Here is a 21,609-nt window from a genome sequence, read left to right on the forward strand (position 1 = left end):
AAATGGTGGCCGTATTTCCTGCCCTTCAGACCTCAGAGACTCGTACTGAGTGGTAGAAAGCATATGAAGGTACTTTTCAAAACTGTTCAAGAGTTTTTAAATGTCAGATGGCTTTATAGTGTCTATCACCGTCCCCTGTAATCGTTTCAGCAAAACCCCCATTACATTAGGTGTTCTATTTTTAAGATGTTCCTAATGCTTCCTTTGAAAGCCTGTCAACTGAACTTGAGAATGACTTTGAATATTGTCCTCCAGGAGGTTTCTTGGGCATGGGTGTACCTTTAAAACAGACACAATACTGCAGAGGTTAAATGCCTGGAAGATGAAAGGTGAAGACCTGCGGTGAACATGGGTTTAAAATAACCAGCCGTTTGCTTCAGGGGAGTGGGGAGGAGGCTTTTGTGGTGGGTGGCCTGGAGGTGAGGCAGAGCTATTTATTTTTCTGTGCACTCTGTCCATACCCAAACCACTTTGGCCCTGGAGAGAGCACTGGCTTGGAATTATTCCTGCTAGAGGATACACTGGAATCCCAAGCAGAAAACAAAAGTGGGCAGCCAGAGTTTATTCTACTCAGAATTCATAGCAGAGCAGACAGTTGAAAGGAATATTAGTTACTAGGCCTGATGTTCAGCCAACTCTTGATCTCCACAATCTGGTTTATTTGTGAAATGGCACCCCAGCTCTTTTTAAATGATGCTCTTTGACCCAAAAATGCCAGGTACACAAGACAAGGGAGAGGGAGGAAAGGAATATTTGGGCCCAGCCCTTGTGGAAGAGGCTGGGTTTTGGTTGTCAGAAAACTCCATTTGAGCTGGAAGACACTGTATCTCTCCCCCCTGTCTGGGTGGGCCGCAGCTGGAGGATCACTGGCAGAACTTTCTCCTCATCCCACTGCATCTGGATTCTTCTCCCAGTGTTCCACTGAATCTCCTCTTACCAGGGTAAGCTGGGCCTCTCAACTTCCTCTGAACTCTTCCCTGCTCATTCTTAAAACTACTAACTTGGCTTCTTTTCTTTTCCATTTAATTTTTCCTCCCATTTTGCCCCTTCCTCTTCTGTTTCTGTCATCAGATCTCATCTTTGACCTGCCTTTAAATGTTATATTCCTATTCCCTGGGTTCAATCCATAGCTACTTTTTTTAAAATTAAGATTTTAAAAAATATATATATATTTAAATTTTTTAAAAAGATACATATATCACACAAAATGTTACATTAAAAAAAATAGTGGATTCCGTATGCCCCACTCCCCACACCCCCCACTCCTCCCACATCAACAACTTCTTTCATTAGTATGGTACATTCACTGCAATTGATGAATACATTTTGGAGCACTGCTACACAGCTTGGATTATAGACTCTCCTGCATTCCATTCAGTGGGTGTTGGCAGAATATGTAATGTCCTGCATCTGTCCCTGCAGTATCATTCAGGACAACTGCAAGTCCTGAAAATAACCCCCATATTACACTTCTTTTTCCCTCTCCCTGCGCTCAGCAACTCCAGTGGCCACTGTCTCCACATCAATGATACAATTTCTTCCATTGCTTAAGTCACAATAATTCTATAGTAGAATACCAGTAAGTCCACTCTAGAATGCATTTTATTCCCCAATCCTGAGGACTCTGGGATGGTGATACCCACTCTACCTCTAAATTGAGAGGGGGCTTCGATCCCACATGACTGACAGATGGGACTCTCCTGCTTGCAGCTGTAGACTCTCTCAGGTCCTTAGTATGGTGGTTGTCCATCCTCACCTCCTTGTTAGGTGTCCTGGGTGAGCCCACATAGCTACTTTAAAAATTTTTTTTATTTTTAGTAGTTACTAGGGATTGAACCTGGGACCTTGTACATGGGACACAGGCACTCCAACCACTGCACTACACTCGCTCCCATGGCTACTTTTTTTAAAAAAAATGGATTACAAGGAGATTTGGTTCAGACGTCCAGTGAGGCCTTTTGCAAGTAGCTTTGGGTTGGGCTTCCAGAGCGATGGGAGGCGTTGACTTCCCAAGTAGCTTTGAGGGAGGAATGATCCCTTCCAGAGTCCTTTGGATGGTGAAAATTGTCTGGGTTTCTTCATTTTCAGCAGGGTGACTGAGAACAGACCAGCCTTGGAGATTGGAAATAGACTGCTAAGTTTAGAACTCTGTGGTCTCGCGTTCTTGTTCTCAGGCTCACTCTGTGTGCTGCCTCCATTTGTGGGATTACCTGTAGCCTGTGGGTTCCTGCTCCCCAGACCCTCTGCCCTCTCCCCTGACCTTCAGATGCACACCCTCGAAGGCCAGCAGGATGTCTCTCCTCGGGGGTCCCCAGGCATCCCACACTCATCACAGCTCAAACAGAACTCATTCTCTCCCCATCCTACAGCACTCCTCCTTCTGCATGCCCCATCTGAGCACCGTATATCCTGTCACCCAGGCAGAAACCTCGGTGCATCCTTGACCCTCTCACAGCCAACCAGCCCTGCCAAGTTTATTTCGATTGGTTCCTGCCTCCCTTCCCCTCCTGTCATGCCCTGGTGCAACATTTACAGTCCCCTTCCTGAACTGTTGGCAGCAGCCCCTGACTTGCCTTCCTGCCGGTGGCTGTGCTCCATATGGCTTCCAGAGGGACTGGGCTGAAATCCAGCTGCCTCGGTACCTGAGGGATGAGACAAGGGCAGTGTTTCTGCCAGAATTCCCCTCGAGAGGAGCTTCTCCAGAAGCCTGCAGGAGGAGCAGCTGAGCCTTGCCAGCGCCAGGCTCTGCTGGCTCAAGGCTCCTAAAGAGTGAGAAGGATTTGAAGGGCTGGGTAGGGCCTAGGGGAAAGCAGTACAGGGGGCGCAGGGGGAGGGAGAGGGAGTGAATGCAGCTGGAAAGACAGGGAGCTGTCTCCTGCTCCCTGCAGCAGCCTTTCGCAAATGTGAATAAGTCGGGCCAGTCTTAGGAAATGGGAAATGTCCAGGCTCCCACCCGCTCTGCTGATAACACTCTCCTCTCCACTGCCACCCCACCTTGCTGCCTTCAGGAAACCTGCCCAAGCACGGAGCTTGGAGAAGTATACTGCCTCTGGGGCCCCTTGGCCAGCACCATTGCTTTTTACATCTGCTGCAGTTGTCAGGAAATGTGTCTTTCCTTCCTGCTGGACTGTAAGCTTGTCAAGAGCAATAACTTTGTCTTATTAGTTGTTTTCCTGCCAACACCTCACATACCTGCTCATGGCAGATGCTAAACACCCGCTTTGACATGAGCAGATACGTGACCTGACAACTGAATAAAAATGAGGGTACCACTCTGAGTCCTGGTCATGGAAAGGTTAGCTTAAGAAATCCTTCACAGGGAAACGGACTTGGCCCAGTGGTTAGGGTGTCCATCTACCACATGGGAGGTCTGTGGTTCAAACCCCGGGCCTCCTTGACCCGTGTGGAGCTGGCCATGCGCAGTGCTGATGCACGCAAGGAGTGCCCTGCCACGCAGGGGTGTCCCCCGCGTAGGGGAGCCCCACGCGCAAGGAGTGCGCCCCGTAAGGAGAGCGAGCCCCACGTGCAAGGAGTGCGCCTGTAAGGAGAGCCACCCAGCGTGAAAGAAAGTGCAGCCTGCCCAGGAATGGCGCCGCCCACACTTCCCGTGCAGCTGACAACGACAGAAGTGGACAAAGAAACAAGACGCAGCAAACAGACACAGAGAACAGACAACCGGGGGAGGGGGGGATTAAATAAATAAATAAATCTTTAAAAAAAAGAAAAGAAATCCTTCACATATTAGCGGTTGGCTGGAGGATGATCTAGAAAAACACTGGGTTCTCTTCTCACAAATCGCTCGGAGGTAGCCACCTTCTTCTGTTGGCAGGACAGCCCAGTTTCTGGTGTCTCAGGATGGAGAAACAAGTAAATGGAAACAAAAAGGATTACTGAGTTCACCTCCATGTTGATTTGGGGAAAACTCAAGAGCCTTCCTGTGTCAGGTGGATTGTGGAGTCCGCTTTGCAGATACTTCTCAGCAGCACTTTGCCCCAAATGGTTTGAACTCAGTGCTGGGAGCTGGCCATTGTGTCCTCAGTGGCACCGCTTAGAACCGTGCAGTGACGTGGGAAGACACAGATGGGAGTCAGCCAGCCCGGGGCCCCACCGGGCCACCCTAGACGAGTCACTGGACTACCCCACTCTTGTTGAGACCAGCTCAATAAAGGAATGACTCGAACGGGAGATGCCGCAGAACTTAAGAAAGAGATAAGAATAAAGAAAAGATGGGAACAGGGGACTCAGAGTCTCAAGGACTAAGAGCCTCAACCCAAGCTTCCACATGGTATTTGTTGAATATAGCAGGGACGGGAGAAGAGGTATTTTTGTATCCTTTCAGTAACATTTTGCCAGAGTAATCACATCTTTCCCATGATGTGCAAGGCTCGAATGTTTCTTTCTGCAAACAGTTGCGGGTTGTTCAGGACCCTTCCGTCTTGAAAGGACCTGATGATCTAAGGACCCGACTTTGCGTCATGAAACATTCTAACCTCCGGCCATTTCTCCACACACTCTTTAGTTCCCCTCCTGTAAAGCAAGGACAGCAGTGCCTTTCCTGCCTCCCTGACAGAGGTGTAAGTCCCCACAAGATAATGGTTATAAATAGACCCATGCCATGTAGCTGGGAGCTCGTGGCACAATCCAGGTCCCTCAGCCTGTAGCATTTTTTAAAAAATTTAATTCATTTTTTGAAAATGAAATTTTTATTATCTTTTTAAAAAAGATACATAGATCACACAAAATGTTGCATTAAAAAATATGAGGTTCCCGTATACCCCCCTCCCCCATTCCTCCCACATCACCAACCTCTTTCATCAGTGTGGCACATTCATTGCTTTTGGTGAATACATTTTGGAGCACTGTTGCACCACATGGATTATAGTTTACATTGTAATTTACACTCTCTGCCAGCCCCTTCACTGGGTTATGGCAGGGTACATACCGTCCTGGATCTGTCCCTGCAATATCATTTAGGACAATGACAAGTCCTGCAGCATTTTGATCCTCCTCTGAGGCTGGATCCCCACCAAGGACTCCTTTAAATTTAACTGTAGTCGAAATAAGGTGACCCAGAAAATTACATCCTGCAGATTCTCTTTCACAGTCCTCATGGCTCAGTACATTTGGAATTCTTTTCCACCGCTATGATAGCTGTGGTGAGATCCTTGCCTATTATCAATGTTGCTTTAAGTTCCTTTTCCCTTTTTCCCTCCTCGGGCTTGCCAGAAGCATGATGTACCTTTTCAAAATGTCAGCTTTCAGACATGTTGGTCGGATCTCTTTTTCTACTTCATTTTGTCTTTCATATGTCTTTCACTTCTAATTTCCTTGGGTTTATTTTGTTGGTCTTTTTCTAACTTCTAGAACATTTTCTGGTAAATGTAAATTTTCCAGAAATGTCAAGTGTATATGTTTACTGTATCCCAGAAGTTTTTTGTTTTTTTTTTTAAAGATTTATTTATTTATTTAATTCCCCCCCCTCCCCTGGTTGTCTGTTCTTGGTGTCTGTTTGCTGCGTCTTGTTTCTTTGTCCGCTTCTGTTGTCGTCAGCGGCACGGGAAGTGTGGGCGGTGCCATTCCTGGGCAGGCTGCTCTTTCTTTTCACGCTGGGCGGCTTTCCTCACGGGCGCACTCCTTGCACGTGGGGCTCCCCCACGCGGGGGACACCCCTGCGTGGCACGGCACTCCTTGCGCGCATCAGCACTGCGCATGGCCAGCTCCACATGGGTCAAGGAGGCCCGGGGTTTGAACCGCGGACCTCCCATGTGGTAGACGGATGCCCTAACCACTGGGCCAAAGTCCGTTTCCCTATCCCAGAAGTTTTAAAGTTTGTCTCACATTTTTTTTTTTTACCCCACTAGTTTATTTCACTGACATCAGGTAGCCTGGTCTGTAGAATGTCAACACTTTGAACTGTGCTGAGATTTGCTTTGTAGTCTAACATGGGGTCAGTTTTTACGAATGTTCCCTATATGCTAGAAAACAGCATATATTCCCAGCTTAAAAGTTGAAGAATATATATATATATATGAATCCTAGCTCTCTAATTCATTAGCTGTATGACCTTGGGCAAGTTACTTATTCTCCTCCCTTAGTTTCATCATCTTTAAAATAGTATATGAGGACAGACTCCAGCACCTACAATCTGATTTATTGGACTTACCACACTCAGCTAAGATGGAGTTGAAGAAGGACAACCACCACACCATGGAGCCTAGAGTGATTACAACTGAAAATGGGAGGATTGCATCCAGCATCCAGGTGGAATCTGAGCCTCCTCTTGACATAGAGGTGCAATGGACACAACCAATCCAATGTCCACATAGAAGAGGTGGCATTGGATTGGGAAAAGTGGACATAATGGACAAAGGGTATGGGGAAAGGCAGGAAGAGATGAGAGGTGGAGGCGTCTTCGGGACATGGAGCTGCCCTGGATGGTGCTTCAGAGGTAATCACCGGACATTGTAAATCCTCACAGGGCCCACTTGATGGAATAGAGGAGAGTATGGGCCATGATGTGAACCAATGTATATGAGGTGCAGAGGTGCCCAAAGATGTACTTACCAAATCCAATGGATGTGTCATGATGATGGGAACGAGTGTTGTTGGGGGGGGGGAGAGGGGGGGGTGGGGGGGTGGGGTTGAATGGGACCTCACATATATATTTTTAATGTAATATTATTACAAAGTCAATAAAAAATAAAAAAATTAAAAAAAAAATAGTATATGAGGAGTGGATGTGGCTCAAGGAGTTGAGCACCTGCTTCCTACATGAAAGGTCCTGGGTTCTGTTTCCAGTGCCTTCTAAAAACAAAAAAGCAAACAACAAGCAAACAAATATAAAAACCAACTCAAGGGAGTCAATATGGCTCAGTGATTGAGTGCTGTCTTCCCACATACAAGGCCTGGGTTCAATTTCCATCCTGGTACCTCAAAAAAAAAAAAATGGTATGAGAGTATCCACCTCATACATTTCTGGGGTAAATGATTTTTAAATATAAAGTACTAGGACCAGTGCCTAGCACATACTTAGTACCATATAAATGTTAGCAGCTATAGCTATATTAAACTTGAGGTTTAGTTTCCATATCTTTGCTTATTTTGTCTTCTTGATGTATCAGTTTTTGAAAGGTGTATCATAATTTATAGTTATAAATTTGCCTGTTTCTTCTTACAGTTCTGAACATTTTTGCCTTATGTTTTGAGGCTTTGTTGTTAGACACCTACAGGTTCATTATTAGACTATTTTAATTAACAGTTCTTTTTATCAGGCTAGATCTCCCTGTTGAACTTAGCCTGTTTTTGTTTATTATGATTTCTGGTATAGGTAGAATTGTTTTTGCTGACATATCTTGTGCTTTCTATTTACCAAGGTTTCTTCATAGCTCTCACTTTTCCTTTTGAAACCTAATCTAGTTCATTTTAATCATCATTTATGCATTTTATTGTAGTATTATGCAACTCTGATTTTTTTGTCTTTCACATTCACTGTGAAATTTTCCCCAGGATTATACAAAACATGTATTTTTAACAGGTGACTCATAAAACTGTCTTGCTTGGACTATGATACTTGCCAGTAGGCATTCTAGGAATTCATGGCCTCCAAAATACCCAAATACCTGATATTTCCAGGCAAAGGTGGGTCTGTGCAGCCACTGGCGTGTGAACCAGCTACACTTCAGTTTCCAGTTAGGTACAGGAAAGAGAGGATTCAGGCTATGAAAAAAGAACACGGAATGTTCTCAGTTACTGGCTGTAAGATTTAGAACATTTTTTAAACCATATGTGGGATTACTTTCACCTTTCACTGATTTTCTAGGAAGGAAGAAAGAAAATGCTTCTATAGCTAAACGCTTTTTTTTTTTAAACACTTTGAAGATTTATTTATTTATTTATTTTTATTTTATTTTATTTTATTCCCCTCCCCTCCCCCGGTTGTCTGTTTTCTGTGTCTTTTTGCTGCGTCTTGTTTCTTTGTCCGCTTCTGTTGTCGTCAGCGGCACGGGAAGTGTGGGCAGCGCCATTCCTGGGCAGGCTGCTCCCTCCTTCGCGCTGGGCGGCTCTCCTTATGGGTGCACTCCTTGCGCGTGGGGCTCCCCTACGCGGGGGACACCCCTGTGGGGCACGGCACTCCTCGCGCTTTTGTCTTTTTTGTTTATTGCTATCTCCCCTAGGACAAGGCCTGGCACATGGTAAGCAATCAATAAATATATGTGGAAAAATTACAGTACCAAAGAAAATTGTTAAGGAGACTCCAAGAAGAGACGGTATAATTGCAGCAAAGAGAATAATGAAGGCTTCCTAGAGGAAGTGACAAGCTAAGTAGGGCCTTGAAGGATAAACAGGGTCTGGAGATGAAAGGGTATATCAGTCAGGGTTTGATCAGAGAAAGTAATCACTTAGAATTCACCTGACACAACTGGGGAGCCAGTAGGTTTCTGTTCAACTGCTGCTTCTATATCCTGTGCTGAGCCTAAAGTCAGCAGGGCTGGTAGTCAGCAAAGAAAGGACAGATGTGAAGTGAGGAAGGAAGATCAAGGATGAAGGTGAGGCTGAACTTGAACTGTGTGGGTCTCTGACTGCCTGCAGGCCTCCACCTTGGCTGATGTGGGTGTTTTGCAAGAGAATCTGGCATCCTTCGTCAAGGAGCTAAACAACACCTGGCCCAGGATCCGGAGAAGCCAGAAGAGGATCTGGCGGGAGCTGGAAAAGCCAGAAAGCTGCCCCAGAACAGCACACACCGGCACAGGACAGAGAGAAGCCAGCGCAGACCCGGTAGGGGCGGGAGGAGCTGAGAGCCCGGCCCCTGGCCATGGCACCAAGGTGAACGAGCAGATTGGCAGCAGGATGCATGAGCTGCAGCTGCACCTGGCGCCCTGCATCAGCCTTCCAAGCACAAAAAGAGTGTGCCGGCCGCTGCACTTTCACCTTCCCAGCTTATGCAGAGTCACGTTGTGCAGAATTGTGCAGAGAAGGAAATCCTGGGAGATGAGGATCCAGCTCAGCCAAGATGGCCCTCTTATTCTCTTGAATAGGTCGTTGTTGCTGAGCGTCCCACCCGGGGTCTCCTGGGCAGGGTGGGCAGTGGGTTTCCAAGTGCTGCCCCTCCTCAGATTCTCTGGAGGTGAGGGCTCCAGCATCACGTGGTGGTGTGCTATATTTAGAGGCCACACAAATGATGCAAACAGAACTTGGAATTTAGGAATCATCAAGGCACAAAGGGCTCCTGAGCAGAGCTTGATAACATGCAAACTGTGATCTACAGCCATATTTATACTTCTTCCCCTCTTCCAACCCCTGTGCCCCGTGGATTTCTCATGAGAAATGCAGTTAGAGAAGTGCAATTAGTCCCCAGGCCCTTCAGACTCTCCATGGGAGGGAGGGGGTGCAGAGGGAGAGCATAGAGGCAAATGGTCCTCCACTATCCTAGCGTGGCCCCATGTGCTTCATTTGGGTTTATTCATTTAGTGTTTACTGAGTGTTCCCCATGTGCCATGCTCTGTTTCGTTTTGTTTTTTTGCACCAAGGAAACAATGTTGAAGAGGGCTAAGTCCCTGCCCTCATGGAGCTTACTTTCCAGTGAATCAAATGGGTAACAAAAAAGTAAACAATGCCAGAGCATCACATGTACTTTTAAGAAAACAGAACAAGGTGGGGAAAAACAAAGGGAGATGTGATACTTTAGAGAAAGTAGTCAGTAAATAATAACCCCAGGAAATATTAATTTTGGTGCTAATTACCAAGGACTTTGCATTTATTCATCATTTTAATCCTCATGATAACTTAAGTAATTTGTTCAAGGTTGCATCATTAATAAGTAGAAGAACTGGCATTTAAATATAGGCCGTATAGTACTAGAGCTCAAGTTTTAAACCAGGGAAGGTCTCGTGGTGGAAGTGAATGCAGTGAGAGAGCAAAGCATGCAAATATCAAAGGGAAGAGCATCTTGGGCAGAGGAACTAGTCAGTGCAAAGGCCCTGAGGTGACAGTGTCCTTGGTGTTGGGGGAGGTGAGACCGAGAGTTCAGTTCTGAGAAACTTATTAAACATTCAGGTCATCTGAGTGATGCCTGGATGTACAAGTTCAGGCTTTGGGGAAAGGTTGGGAGTAGAGAAATAAATTTGTCTTCAGTAGCCATGTGCCATTTAGTGGCATGGGCCTACTAGGTGGGATTTAGGGAGCACACGGGGAAAGAGGAGAATTCAGAGGCCTGAAGCAGGAGAGGAGGAAGCTTTAGCAGAAGAGACCAAGAAGGAGCAGTTGGCGAGGGAGGAGGAAATGCAGGAGAGAGCATTGCATGGAAGCTGACAAAGAGAATGGTTTTTGAAGGGTGGAGTCATAAGGTATTTCTGCTGAGGGATCATATAAGCCAAGGCCCGGGAAGTGACCTTCGCATTTGGCAATAGGAAGATTCTTGGCCCTGACATTGGTGGCCTCTTAGAGAAGTCACAGTATTGTTCTAGGTCAAGGCCAAAGGCCCCACCCACTGGTCTCAGCTCTGTCTCTCCCTGCACCCCACATTAGGGACCCCTGAGGACTTCCCAGGGTGTCTGAACCACAGTTTGAAAGCCACAGACCTAAGCTAACCCTTTGTTTTACAGTTGGTGAAACTCCAGTTCTTGCGATTAGTTAGTGGAAAACTGGGGGCTGCGGTTTATTGTTACTTAATGAGATTTATCAGCCGACAAATGTGTGCCTAGCTCATCGGACACTATTTTCCATGGATAGTGGTTACCGTGACAGGTAGAAGTCTTAAAATAAGAAAGTATTTTTTATCTCTGTAGCTCTGTGGAAAGTGGAGAATGATAGCATGTACATAATTAATAGAAAATTCAAAAGTGTCCATGTTAACTCATAGTTTCCATATTCTTTTCCCATACCCTGTTTTTCAGTATTTCTGGTCATTCTGCAATTTCCGTATTTTCTGATCCTACATAATGAGAGGTAGCCAACCACCATCTATAAAATGGGAATAATACTAAGTTGCTAATGCTCACCACTGGCCGTGTGCTAGCACTGTTCTCTGATACTCACAAGAGTCCCATGAAGCAGGCACAGCAAGGACCGCTTGGTGGATTACACAAGGGAGACAGTATCAGAAGCGGTTAAGAATTCAGGCCCCAGAGTCACGCTCCCTGCTTGCATATCCTGTTTGCATCATTGACCGGTGATGAGTGTTATAGATTAGCAATATTGACCAGACTCAGACTTTGAATATAATTCCAATTGAGAGCTTTATTAGCCGCGTGGCGACTGTCTCATCCTACACAGAGGAGAGAGCAGCCCTGAGTCTCAAGGAAGAGGTGTTTTTATAACCTTTTAGGAGGGGGAGGGGGTTTACGAGCAAGCAAGCAGGCACAGAAGTGGAACACTGCGGTTAGCTGAAGATAGTGTATCTATTTTTTTTCTTCTAAAAGCCCCATGTTATTTATTGGCACTTTTCTTGTGGGCAGTCCTGAGTTATTTATTGGCACTCTCCTTGGAGGCTGCCTTAAGTCATTTATCTATCTGAAGGCACTTGCAATTCCCACCTCCCAATGTAGTTCTATTCCTATTTTCCCAATGTGGCCTTACCCTTACAATGAGACCCGTGACAATTTACTTAATCTCTCCTTGCTTTAATTTCCTCCACTGTGTGAAGCACCTTGTGGACTGAACAGCCAGGCACAAGGTCAAGGCTGACACTGTTCATAAGCCAGGCCCTGCACTAAGCCTGTCATCACAAGCCTCGCCATCCCAAGCCTGCAAGCTGTGTGCAATAGGAAATTGGAGGGGGACATATTCTCCTCTGTTCTCCTTTTCCTGTAAACCACAGGTTGAAACAGAGAGGGTAAACTTTACTTAATCCCATCTTGCAATTTTTTTGCCTTAGGATCCATGCTTGAAGCTGAATGAATCTTCTCAGACCCTGCCCAGAGAGGAGGAATATCAAGACAAGTTAGCAGCCAAAGAAGGTGCCAGCAGCGATGAAGAAGACAGGTATAGAAGGACATGTACACTCCTGAGTGCGCCATTGAGTGAGGACTCAGATCTGGAAAATCCATTCATTCATTCTGTCCTCAAGTATTTGCCTCATGCTCAGGGAGGACACAGACACACTTGGTATGTCTTCTTATTTAATGTCAAAACTCAGAGAGACCACTTTATAGATAAAGAAACTGAAACTCAAGCAGGTTAATAAACGCACTCAAGATTCAGAACTGGATTGGCCCCAAACCTCTGCTCCTTAGACTCCCAAATGTTCTTTAAGGGGGGGAGGGGAGCTTTGTCACTTGGGGGAAATCCTCCACCTATGTCACCTCTATTAGTCAGCTTTTGCTGCAGCAACGAATATTCCCAACGTATCTGGGATTTTGGGGTCATAGGTTAGTTCTCTCTTTATTCTTGACTTTGCCAGGCTCTGCCAGGCTTGTGTGCACAGAGTTCAGGTGGTATTGCTCTGCAGCTAACTTTGGGCAGGGTTCAAGTCTGTTCCACATATCTTCTCACTCTGGAACCCTGTCGAAGTGAAGGAAAGGAGCTCAAAATTCCTGGTGGAAGCACGCAGTGCTTCTTAGAACCTTTCACTCTCTTTTCCACTGACATTCCATTAGCCAAAGCAAGTCCAGTGGCCAAGACCATTATCAATGGGGAGATAAGAATATGATTTCCACAGGAGGCAGGGAAAGGGGAGAGTGAATATTTACTGAACAGTACTACAGACTGTCACACCGCCTCACAAGATTCTGCTTCATTGTTTCTAGGGTCCACCCGAACCATGTGTGTATTTGGATAAAGTTTCCCAGGTTATATTTTACTTCTCTATATGGGGTCCCGACAGATGACATGAAAGCCATGGTTCCTACCAGCTTTTATCTCAGTATCTATCAGACAGATGAGTATAGCAGTAAAGAGGATGACAGACTCTGGAATCAGGCCTCCAGGCTAAATGGTTCCACCACTTACCACTGGCAGGCACAAACCATGTCCTGTTTAGACTGCAATCCCAAAAGGAAAGAAAGGCCCTCTTTCCTGAAAACAATGGGGAAATTTCAAAGAGGACTTTAATGGACTGAGCTTGGGCACATGTCCATGCCTGAATCAATCATTCTGGCCAAGGTGCTCTGTCTGACCAGGCTTGTGCCCTACCCAGGGGGGGCAGGGGGAGGGGGATGAGGACAGAGGTAGCTGCACTCAAATCCTTTGGACACCCTCAAACAGAGGACAATATTGCTTGGCTCTAACAAAAAACAAGTCCAAGTTTGAAAGGATCAAAAGAGACTCCAGTAATTTAACTGCCCACCAGGACAAAACTCAACTTTTTTGAAAGCAAAATGACATGATCCAGATTCCCTACTATGTATAAGTCACAATATCCAGGATTTAATAAACACATTATGAGACATGCAAAGAAGCAGGAAAATATGACATCATTAAGAAAAAAAAAATTAGTTAATGGAAATAGACCCTATGAGGAAGAGCTAAAAATTCGATAAAGGAACTAAAGAGCAATACTGAAAAAAATATTTAAAAGAAAGTAGGAAAGGAAGAACAGAATAAAAAGCATGAAGAAAAAATGGGTAAATAAAAAAACAAATAGCAAGACAATGGATTTCAACCCAACCATACCAATAACTGCAATGTAAATTGAGTACTCCATCTAAAAGAGAGAAGATAAAAAGGCAAGATCCTACTATATGCTATCTACAAGAGAGACATTGTAAATATAAAGAAGATAAAAGGGTGGAAGAAGATATGCCATGCAAACAGTAAACATAAGGAAGTAAAAATTGATATAAGGAAAGTAGACTTTGGAACAAGGAATATTACTATGGATAGAAAGGGCTATTTCATAATGACAGAGAGGTTGGGAAGACCTAACAATCCTAAATGTATATGATCTAATAACATCATTTAAAAATAATGAGGGGAATGAATGTAGCTCAGTGGTTGAACACCTGCTTCCCATGTATAAAGTCTTGGGTTCAATCCCCGATACCTCCAAAAAAAATAAAAAATAAAAATAAAAATAATGAAGCAAAAACAGAACTAAAAGGAGAAATTCAAAATCATAGTTGGAGATTTTGACAACTTTTTCCAAGTATTGGTAGTATAACTAGTCAAAAATCAATGAGGATATAAGATCTGAACTACACTTTCAACCACCTTGATCTAATTGACACTTAAAGACACTACACTGAATTACTGAAGAGTAAACATATTTTTTCAAATATTGGAATATACTCTGTAATATATACTCTGTATTTCAGATATACCATAGCAATGTTGATTGGGGAAAAAAGAGAAAAATGCAAATTACTAATATTAGGAATGAAAAATGGACATCAGTACAATTTTTTAAACTATCAAAGGGTAATAAGCAATTCTATTAACAAATTTATGCCCATAATTTGTTTTAACATAAATTCCTTGAGAAATGTAACTAATCAAGATGGACACAAAAAGAAACTGAAAATATAATAGCTCTATAACTATGACAAAATTAATATTTAATTAAAGACATGCCCACAAAGAAAACTCCAGGTCAGATGGCATTACCAGGGAATTCATTCAAATATTTAAAGATGGCATAATACCAATCATACACAAACTCTTTCAGAAAAAAAGAAGACAGTACACCCCCAATTTGTTTCATGAGAACAGCATAAGCCTGATATCAAAACTTAACAAAGACATTAAAAGAAAATAAAATTACAGACTAGAATTCCTCATGAATACAACATCTTCAACAAAATATTTGAAAATGAAATCCAGCAATACATAAAAGATATTACATCATGACCAAATGGGATTTAACCCAGGAATTCATAGTAGGTTTAACATTTGAACAGCAATCAGTATGATTTACTGCATTCAAAAATGAAGGGGGAAAAAAAAAAGATCATTTCAATATCTGCAGAAAAGTCTTTGGCAAAAGTTATTATCCTTTCATGATTAAAAACTCAGCAAACTATGAATAGAAGGAAACTTCCTCAACCTGTTGAAGTGCATCTATGAAACACAACAGCTGATATCATACTTAATGGTGAAACAGTAATCATCTTCCCCCTAAGATCAGGCGTAAGGCACAAATTCCCGTTGTATCAAAGGTCCTAGCCAAGGCTATAAAGTATGAAAAAGAAATGCAGATTAGAAAGGAAGAGTGAAAATGTCATTATTTGCAGACAGAATGATTGTGAATTAGAATATAAAAGAAAAAGAAGTAAAAATGTGTTTATTTACATTTACAAAATTGATAATGAATTGTAATAATATTGTTAAGATGTTAATTGTAATAATATTGTTATGATGTTAATTTACTCTAATTTGGCCTGTAGATTCATTCAGTCTCAAATAAAATCCCAATAGCCTATTGTAGAAATAGATAATAAAAAAAAAGAAAAAGAACCTAGAAAAAGTCACACACACACAAAGTCTTGAAGAGCAAAGTTGGAGGACCTAGGCAACCTGATTTCAAGACTTACTGTGAAGCTAGAGTAGTAAGGACTGCGAGGTATTGGTGTACAGATAGGCAAATCAATCATAATAAAGGATGGAGTGTCTATAAATAGACTACACATGGAAGGTCGATTAATTTTTATTAAAGGTGCCAAGGCAATTCAATAGCAATAGAAAAAGTTTTTCATCAAATAGTGCTGTAACAATGTGATAAACATGTGAGAGGAAAAAAAAACTTCAACCTCTACTCACCCCATGCACATAGATCTAAGTATACTAGCTAAAATCATCAAGCACAGAATATCTTTGCAACTTTGGGGTAAGCAGTGATTTCTTAGACAGGATATAAAAAGCACTGATCATCAAATTAAAAACTGATAAATTGGTCTTCATCAAAATTTAAATTTCTGCTCATTAAAATATGCCATTAAGATAATGAATAGACAAGCCATAGACTGGGGGAAATTATCCATCCTGTATCCAGAGTATATAAAGAGCCCCCATAAATCAAAAATAAAGACATATCTATTTTTAAATGAACAAAAACACTTGAACAGACATTTCCTAAAAAAAAAAATTGAAATGCTGGGGAAATGTGACAACTATATGCAACGTGGTGCCCTGGATGGGATACTGGAACCAAAAGAGGATGTTAATGGGAAAAGTACTGAAATCTCAATACACTGTGGAGTTTGACTGATGATTTTAAATAAAAAGCTACTTAGAAAAAAGCGGAAGTGAAGGTGAATATGATGGAGGGCCCCAGGGTCATTGCAAGCTGAATAAGCTCAAAATAGCTAATGTCCTAAATAGCTAGGGGATCATTCTATTCCTTATAATTGATGCATTCACTGTTGAAAGAAAGATTATTTTCCATTTCCTATCCTTTGACTGAACCAAGACAGTAGTTAGCACTAGCTTTCTTTTTTTTTTTTTAAGATTTAATTTTTTGTATTTTATTTGCTATTTTTTAAAATATATTTTTTGTCTTTATTTTTTTGATATTACATTAAAAAAATATGAGGTCCCCATATCCTCCCCACCCCCTCACCCCCCTCCTCCCCCCATAACAACAATCTCCTTCATCATCATGAGACATTCATTGCATTTGGTGAATACATCTCTGAGCACCGCTGCACCTCATGATCAATGGTCCACGTCATAGCCCACACTCTCCCACAGTCCACCCAGTGCGCCATGGGAGGACAAACAATGTCCAGTAACTGTCGCTGCAGCACCACCCAGGACAACTCCAGGTCCTGAAAACACCCCCACATCTCATCTCTTCCTCCCACTCCCTACCCCCAGCAGCCACCATGGCCACTTTCTCCACACCAATGCCACATTTTCTTCAATTACTAATCACAATAGTTCATGAATAGAATATCAGTAAGTCCACTCTAATCCATACTCTATTCCTCCGTCCTGTGGACCTTAGAATGATTGTGTCCACTCCACATCTATATCAAGAGGGGGCTTAGATCCCACATGGATGCTGGATGCAATCCTCCTGCTTCCAGTTGTAGGCACTCTTGGCTCCCTGGTGTGGTGGTTGACCTTCTTCACCTCCATGTTAGCTGAGTGGGGTAAATCCAATAAAGCAGAGTGTAGGAGCTGAAGTCTGTTGAGGCTCAGGACCTGGCTATCACATGGTCAGTCCAGAGATTCAGGTCCCCTGGGTATACATTAAACCCCAGCGCCAATTACAGCTTTCTTATAATCGAAACTTCCCTTTGTACCTCTTTGATTTGGAGGCAGATTCTCAAGGACAGGAAACCTCAGGACAGTGTTCAGGTCACCAGAGGTTCCAGGCTGTTCACAGAAAACCAGAAAACCAGAATAGATATACCCTAAAGAGAACACTGAAAAGCAAGCAAAGCAAAGTTCCCATCTGGATCGCTTTGAGGTGTTGTACCTCATGAGATTATCCTTCCCTAAACACACTCAGAGGTTCTTCTTTCTTAACTTGGAAATTGTATTGTTTTAAGCATTCTACAGGGAAGAAGACTTCCTTTAAAAAGGGCTACACACAGTTCTGCTTGCCCTATCCCATCTTGAAATGAAGGGGCCTCCAAGGCCAGCTTCCTGTCCTGACCCACAGGCTCCTCTACGTTTTTCTCTGAAACCATTTTTGACACACTTGCATCAACAATGAAAAGGCACAGTGGGTCTCTCTAGGATCAACTGTAGCAGCAGGCCTGGGAAGGAGTCCAACAAAACCTCCTGAAGCTGTGGGCAGGGAGGGTGACAATCACCACCCAACAGTGGAGTAGAATAAATCTCAGTGTCCTGGTCATCAACACATGGCAACCTTCTTCTGAGGAGCTTCTATCCCTTATCAGGAAATGTGAAGTAACATGAAAATTAAACATATAACTTAAAACTAGACATGGGAAAGAGAGGAGTGGTGCCTGGGGTCAGGGAATTGAAATCAAGTAGAAGCAATTTTCAATTATTCATGCCAACAGGAGCACAGAGGTAACTTGAAATCCACCAAGTGCCCTCAGCCTCAGGAATGCTCTACTGAGGTTTCATTTTCAGCTCTAACACATTCTTTGTCAAAACTGCATCAAAATATAAGTAAAATGGACTGGTTTTTATTTCCCTGGAGGACCACAGAAATGGTCTAAATGTGAGTGGCAGGTAGACTCTGTAGTCCTTGAATAGCCAAGAGCTGCCCAGAGCCCATCCTTCTCCTGGCTCCAAACCTCACCTGTCTTGAACATCAACGTGCAGGATGAGCAGAAAGTTCCCCTACCTTCTAACTATGGTCCAGTCTGGGACGAACAGAACAAGGCTGGATGCCATTTTCTCAACACCATGATCAGCAAGTCCAGGGTGCACTGCCCAGCCCAGGCCTTAGCTTTAGAGAGTCTCTGGAATGAAAGAATGAGCCCCAATGACATGCAAAGAAATAGAAATGTTAAACATTGCTGTTGGCATTGTATAATGGCACAACCATTGTGGAAATCAGTTTGGCGGTTCCTCAGAAAGTTGAAAATAGAATTACCGTTTAACCTGGCAATCCCACTTCTTAGTCTATACTCAAAAGAATTGAAAGCAGGAACTTGAGCAGATAACGTGTACACCCGTGCTCACAGCAGCATTATTCACAATGGCGAAAAGGTAGAAGCAACCCTAGTGTCCATCAACAGATGAACAGATAAAAAAAATATGGAATAGTCACACAAGGGTTATTCAGCTCTAAAAAGGGGATGAAATTCTGATGCATGCAACAACATGTGTTACCTTGAAGACATCATGTTGAGTGAAATAAGCCAGACAAAAGACAAATTGTATGATCTCACTGATATGAAATACCCAGGAAAAGCAAATTTCATAGAGACAGATAGTAGATTACATGTTACCAGGGTCCAGGGGGATGGGGTGGTGGTCGTTTAATGGGTGCAGAGTTTCTGTTTGAAGTTATGAATAATTGGGGTAATGGATATTGGTGATGGTAGCACAATATTGTGAAGGTAATTCATACTACATACACTTGAAAATGGATAAAATAGGAAGTTTTGAGTTATATGAATATATATATTTCTACAATAAAAAGTTTTTAAAAAATATATGTGTATGGCCCATAAGCACATGAAGACATGTTTAACGTCCTTTAGTCACCATGGAAGTACAACTTCAAACCACAGTGACAGCCCTTTCATACTAATAGAATGGCTAAAATTAAAAAGACTGCCAACACGAAATGTTGGGAACAGTGTAGAGCAAATTGACCTCTCATCTACTGCTGGTTGAAATGTGAAATGGTACAACCATTTTGGAAAATTATTTTGAATAGTTCCTTAAAAAGCTAAATATAACTCCTACCAGCAATTCCACTCCTAGGCATTTAAGCAAAAATTTGAAAACATATAGCCACAAAAATAATTTATGAGAATATTTCTAGGAGCTTTATTCTTAATAGCTCACTAGTGTAAAGGCACGATATTAGTAGGAAAAAGGATCTACAAATTGTGGTACATTCAAATAATGGACTTGTACTCAGCAACCAAAAGTATGAACTACTGCCATATGCAAGAAGATGGATGTATCACAAAGACTAATTATGTTGAGTGAAAGAAACCTGACACAAGATAATACCTACTGCATGATTCTGTTTGTATGATGTTTAAGATCCGGTGAAACTAATCCATGGTGATGGAAATCAAAGCATTAGCTGCCTGTGGGTGGATGGATTGACTGGAAGGGGTTACAAGGGAGTTTAGAGGTAATGGGGTGTTGGTTTCATGACTGTATATATTTATGAAAATTCACTGAATTGTATACTTAAGATCTGTGCAATTCACTGTATAAAAATTTTACCTAAAAAAAAACAAAAAACATTTTTAGGAATAATAACCAAGTCCCCATTCTGGGATGAAGTCGAGTCCCTTCCCAAGGATCCACAGGGATTGCTTACCTGTTCCATAGATTCACCCTGGTGCCTCTTGTCCCTCTTGCTCCAGACTGGCTTTCCCTCCTGCTCTTTGATTACCTCCAGTTGTCACCTAACCCTGGGTCTATTTTAGGCCCAGATGTCCCCAACCATCACTTCTTAAAGATGGCTGTGTTTAGCACATCTCCCAAAAGCTCGAGGGTAAGCCTAAAAGAATTATAATGCAGAGGAAGAAACCCTCTCTCTTTATCATGTGTTTAGTTAGTTCTTTATGTGATTCTCACTACATGTCAGACACTGCTTTAAATACCTTACAAATACTGACTCCATTCATCCTTATATATTAGGGATTATATTATAATAATCCTTATAATGCATGAGAGGTACCATTTTAATCCCATTTTATAGATGAGGAAACTCAGGCCCCGACAGTTTAAAGCTCTCACCCACAGTCACATAACTAGTTAGTAGAGCTGGAATTTGAACCTGAGCAATCTGGCTCTGGCGTCCATGCTCTTAGGCATGTGGCTGTGCTATTCCTAGCATCCTGCCCTTCCTCTGAGGGGTGCCTGCTGTCTCTTCCATAGCCCCCCAGCTGTGCTCATGTTGCTAGGCCTTCTCACCTCTGCCTCTTGCTCATGCTCTCTATAGCCCAGGACTGTAACCCCTAACGTCTGGCCTCTGGCTTAATATCCTTGCCAGAGGAAGCAAAGCATCACGTCCTGTAGAGATGCCCACCAGGCAGCAGCCAGTTACATTATTAAACCGAATAAATACTTCACATCCCAATCTAAATCAATTACCTCTGTATTTCTCAGCTGGCTCAAAAGTTCAGAATTGAGGGAGGGAAGATCTCCAAAGATGTTTGTCGGCATCTGTTCTAGAATGCAGAAACTGCTACAGTCTTAAGTCAGCATTTTCTTGTCCCTACTACTTATATAAAAACCTATTTATACTTGGGGTCAGTCAATAAAAGAGATGATCATATTTGAAAGAATAAAGCATGGTATTTAAGTAAGGCATTCCCGTCTCAATCAGAGGTGGAGGGGGCAACACCATCCCAGAATCCTCAGGATTGGGGAATGAGTGATGGACTAGAGTAGACTTACTGGTATTCTACTATAGATTTACTGTGATTCTAGCAATGGAAGACTTATATTGTTGATGTGGAGATTCTTACGTCAGGAAGAGGGAAAACAGGTGAATACTAGGGCATTTTCGGGACTTGGGGAATTGTCCTGAATGACATTGCAATGGCAGATACAGGCCATTATATATCTCCCATAACCTACAGAACTGATGGGAGAAAGTGTAAACTACAATGTGAACTATAATCTGTGCTTAGTGGAAGTGCTCCAAAATGTGTTCATCAGTTGCAATGAATGCATCACACTAAAGAAGGATGCTGTTAATGGAGGTAAATGTGGGCAATGTGGGGAGCAGGGCATATGGGAATCCCCTATATTTTCTGTGTAACATTTATGTAATTCAAATATCTTCAAAAACAATTTTTTTTAAGTACAAGTACAAGCTACAGGAGTCTGGTTCATTAGCATGGCACATAAGCATGGTGCATTAGCATGGCTGGAGGGTAACTGTGGTCATTATCTTAGAGGTGAGATGACAAATAAGAGAAAGCATAATAATTATAATAAGAAACAAAATTAGCAAGTTTTGGAATATGCTATGAATTTAGTCATCTTAAGATTTAAGATTGAGCCAACATTATTTTCAATTATGATATTCTGCTTAAAGCTTTAGTTATCTAAGCT

At 42.7% G+C, this 21,609-nt stretch overlaps 1 protein-coding gene across 1 annotated transcript in view; it reads left to right on the forward strand.

Annotated features, from left to right (window-relative positions):
* FAM184B (family with sequence similarity 184 member B) overlaps positions 1–21,609 on the forward strand; it is a 155,936-nt gene that overhangs the window by 102,934 nt on the left and 31,393 nt on the right. Inside the window, exon 8 of the mRNA XM_058300526.2 lies at positions 11,873–11,979. Coding sequence (XP_058156509.1) covers positions 11,873–11,979 — 107 coding nt within the window. The remainder of the gene's footprint in view (positions 1–11,872; positions 11,980–21,609) is intronic.

The sequence above is a fragment of the Dasypus novemcinctus genome, chromosome 1 (assembly GCF_030445035.2).
Source record: "Dasypus novemcinctus isolate mDasNov1 chromosome 1, mDasNov1.1.hap2, whole genome shotgun sequence".
Taxonomy (NCBI): domain Eukaryota; kingdom Metazoa; phylum Chordata; class Mammalia; order Cingulata; family Dasypodidae; genus Dasypus; species Dasypus novemcinctus.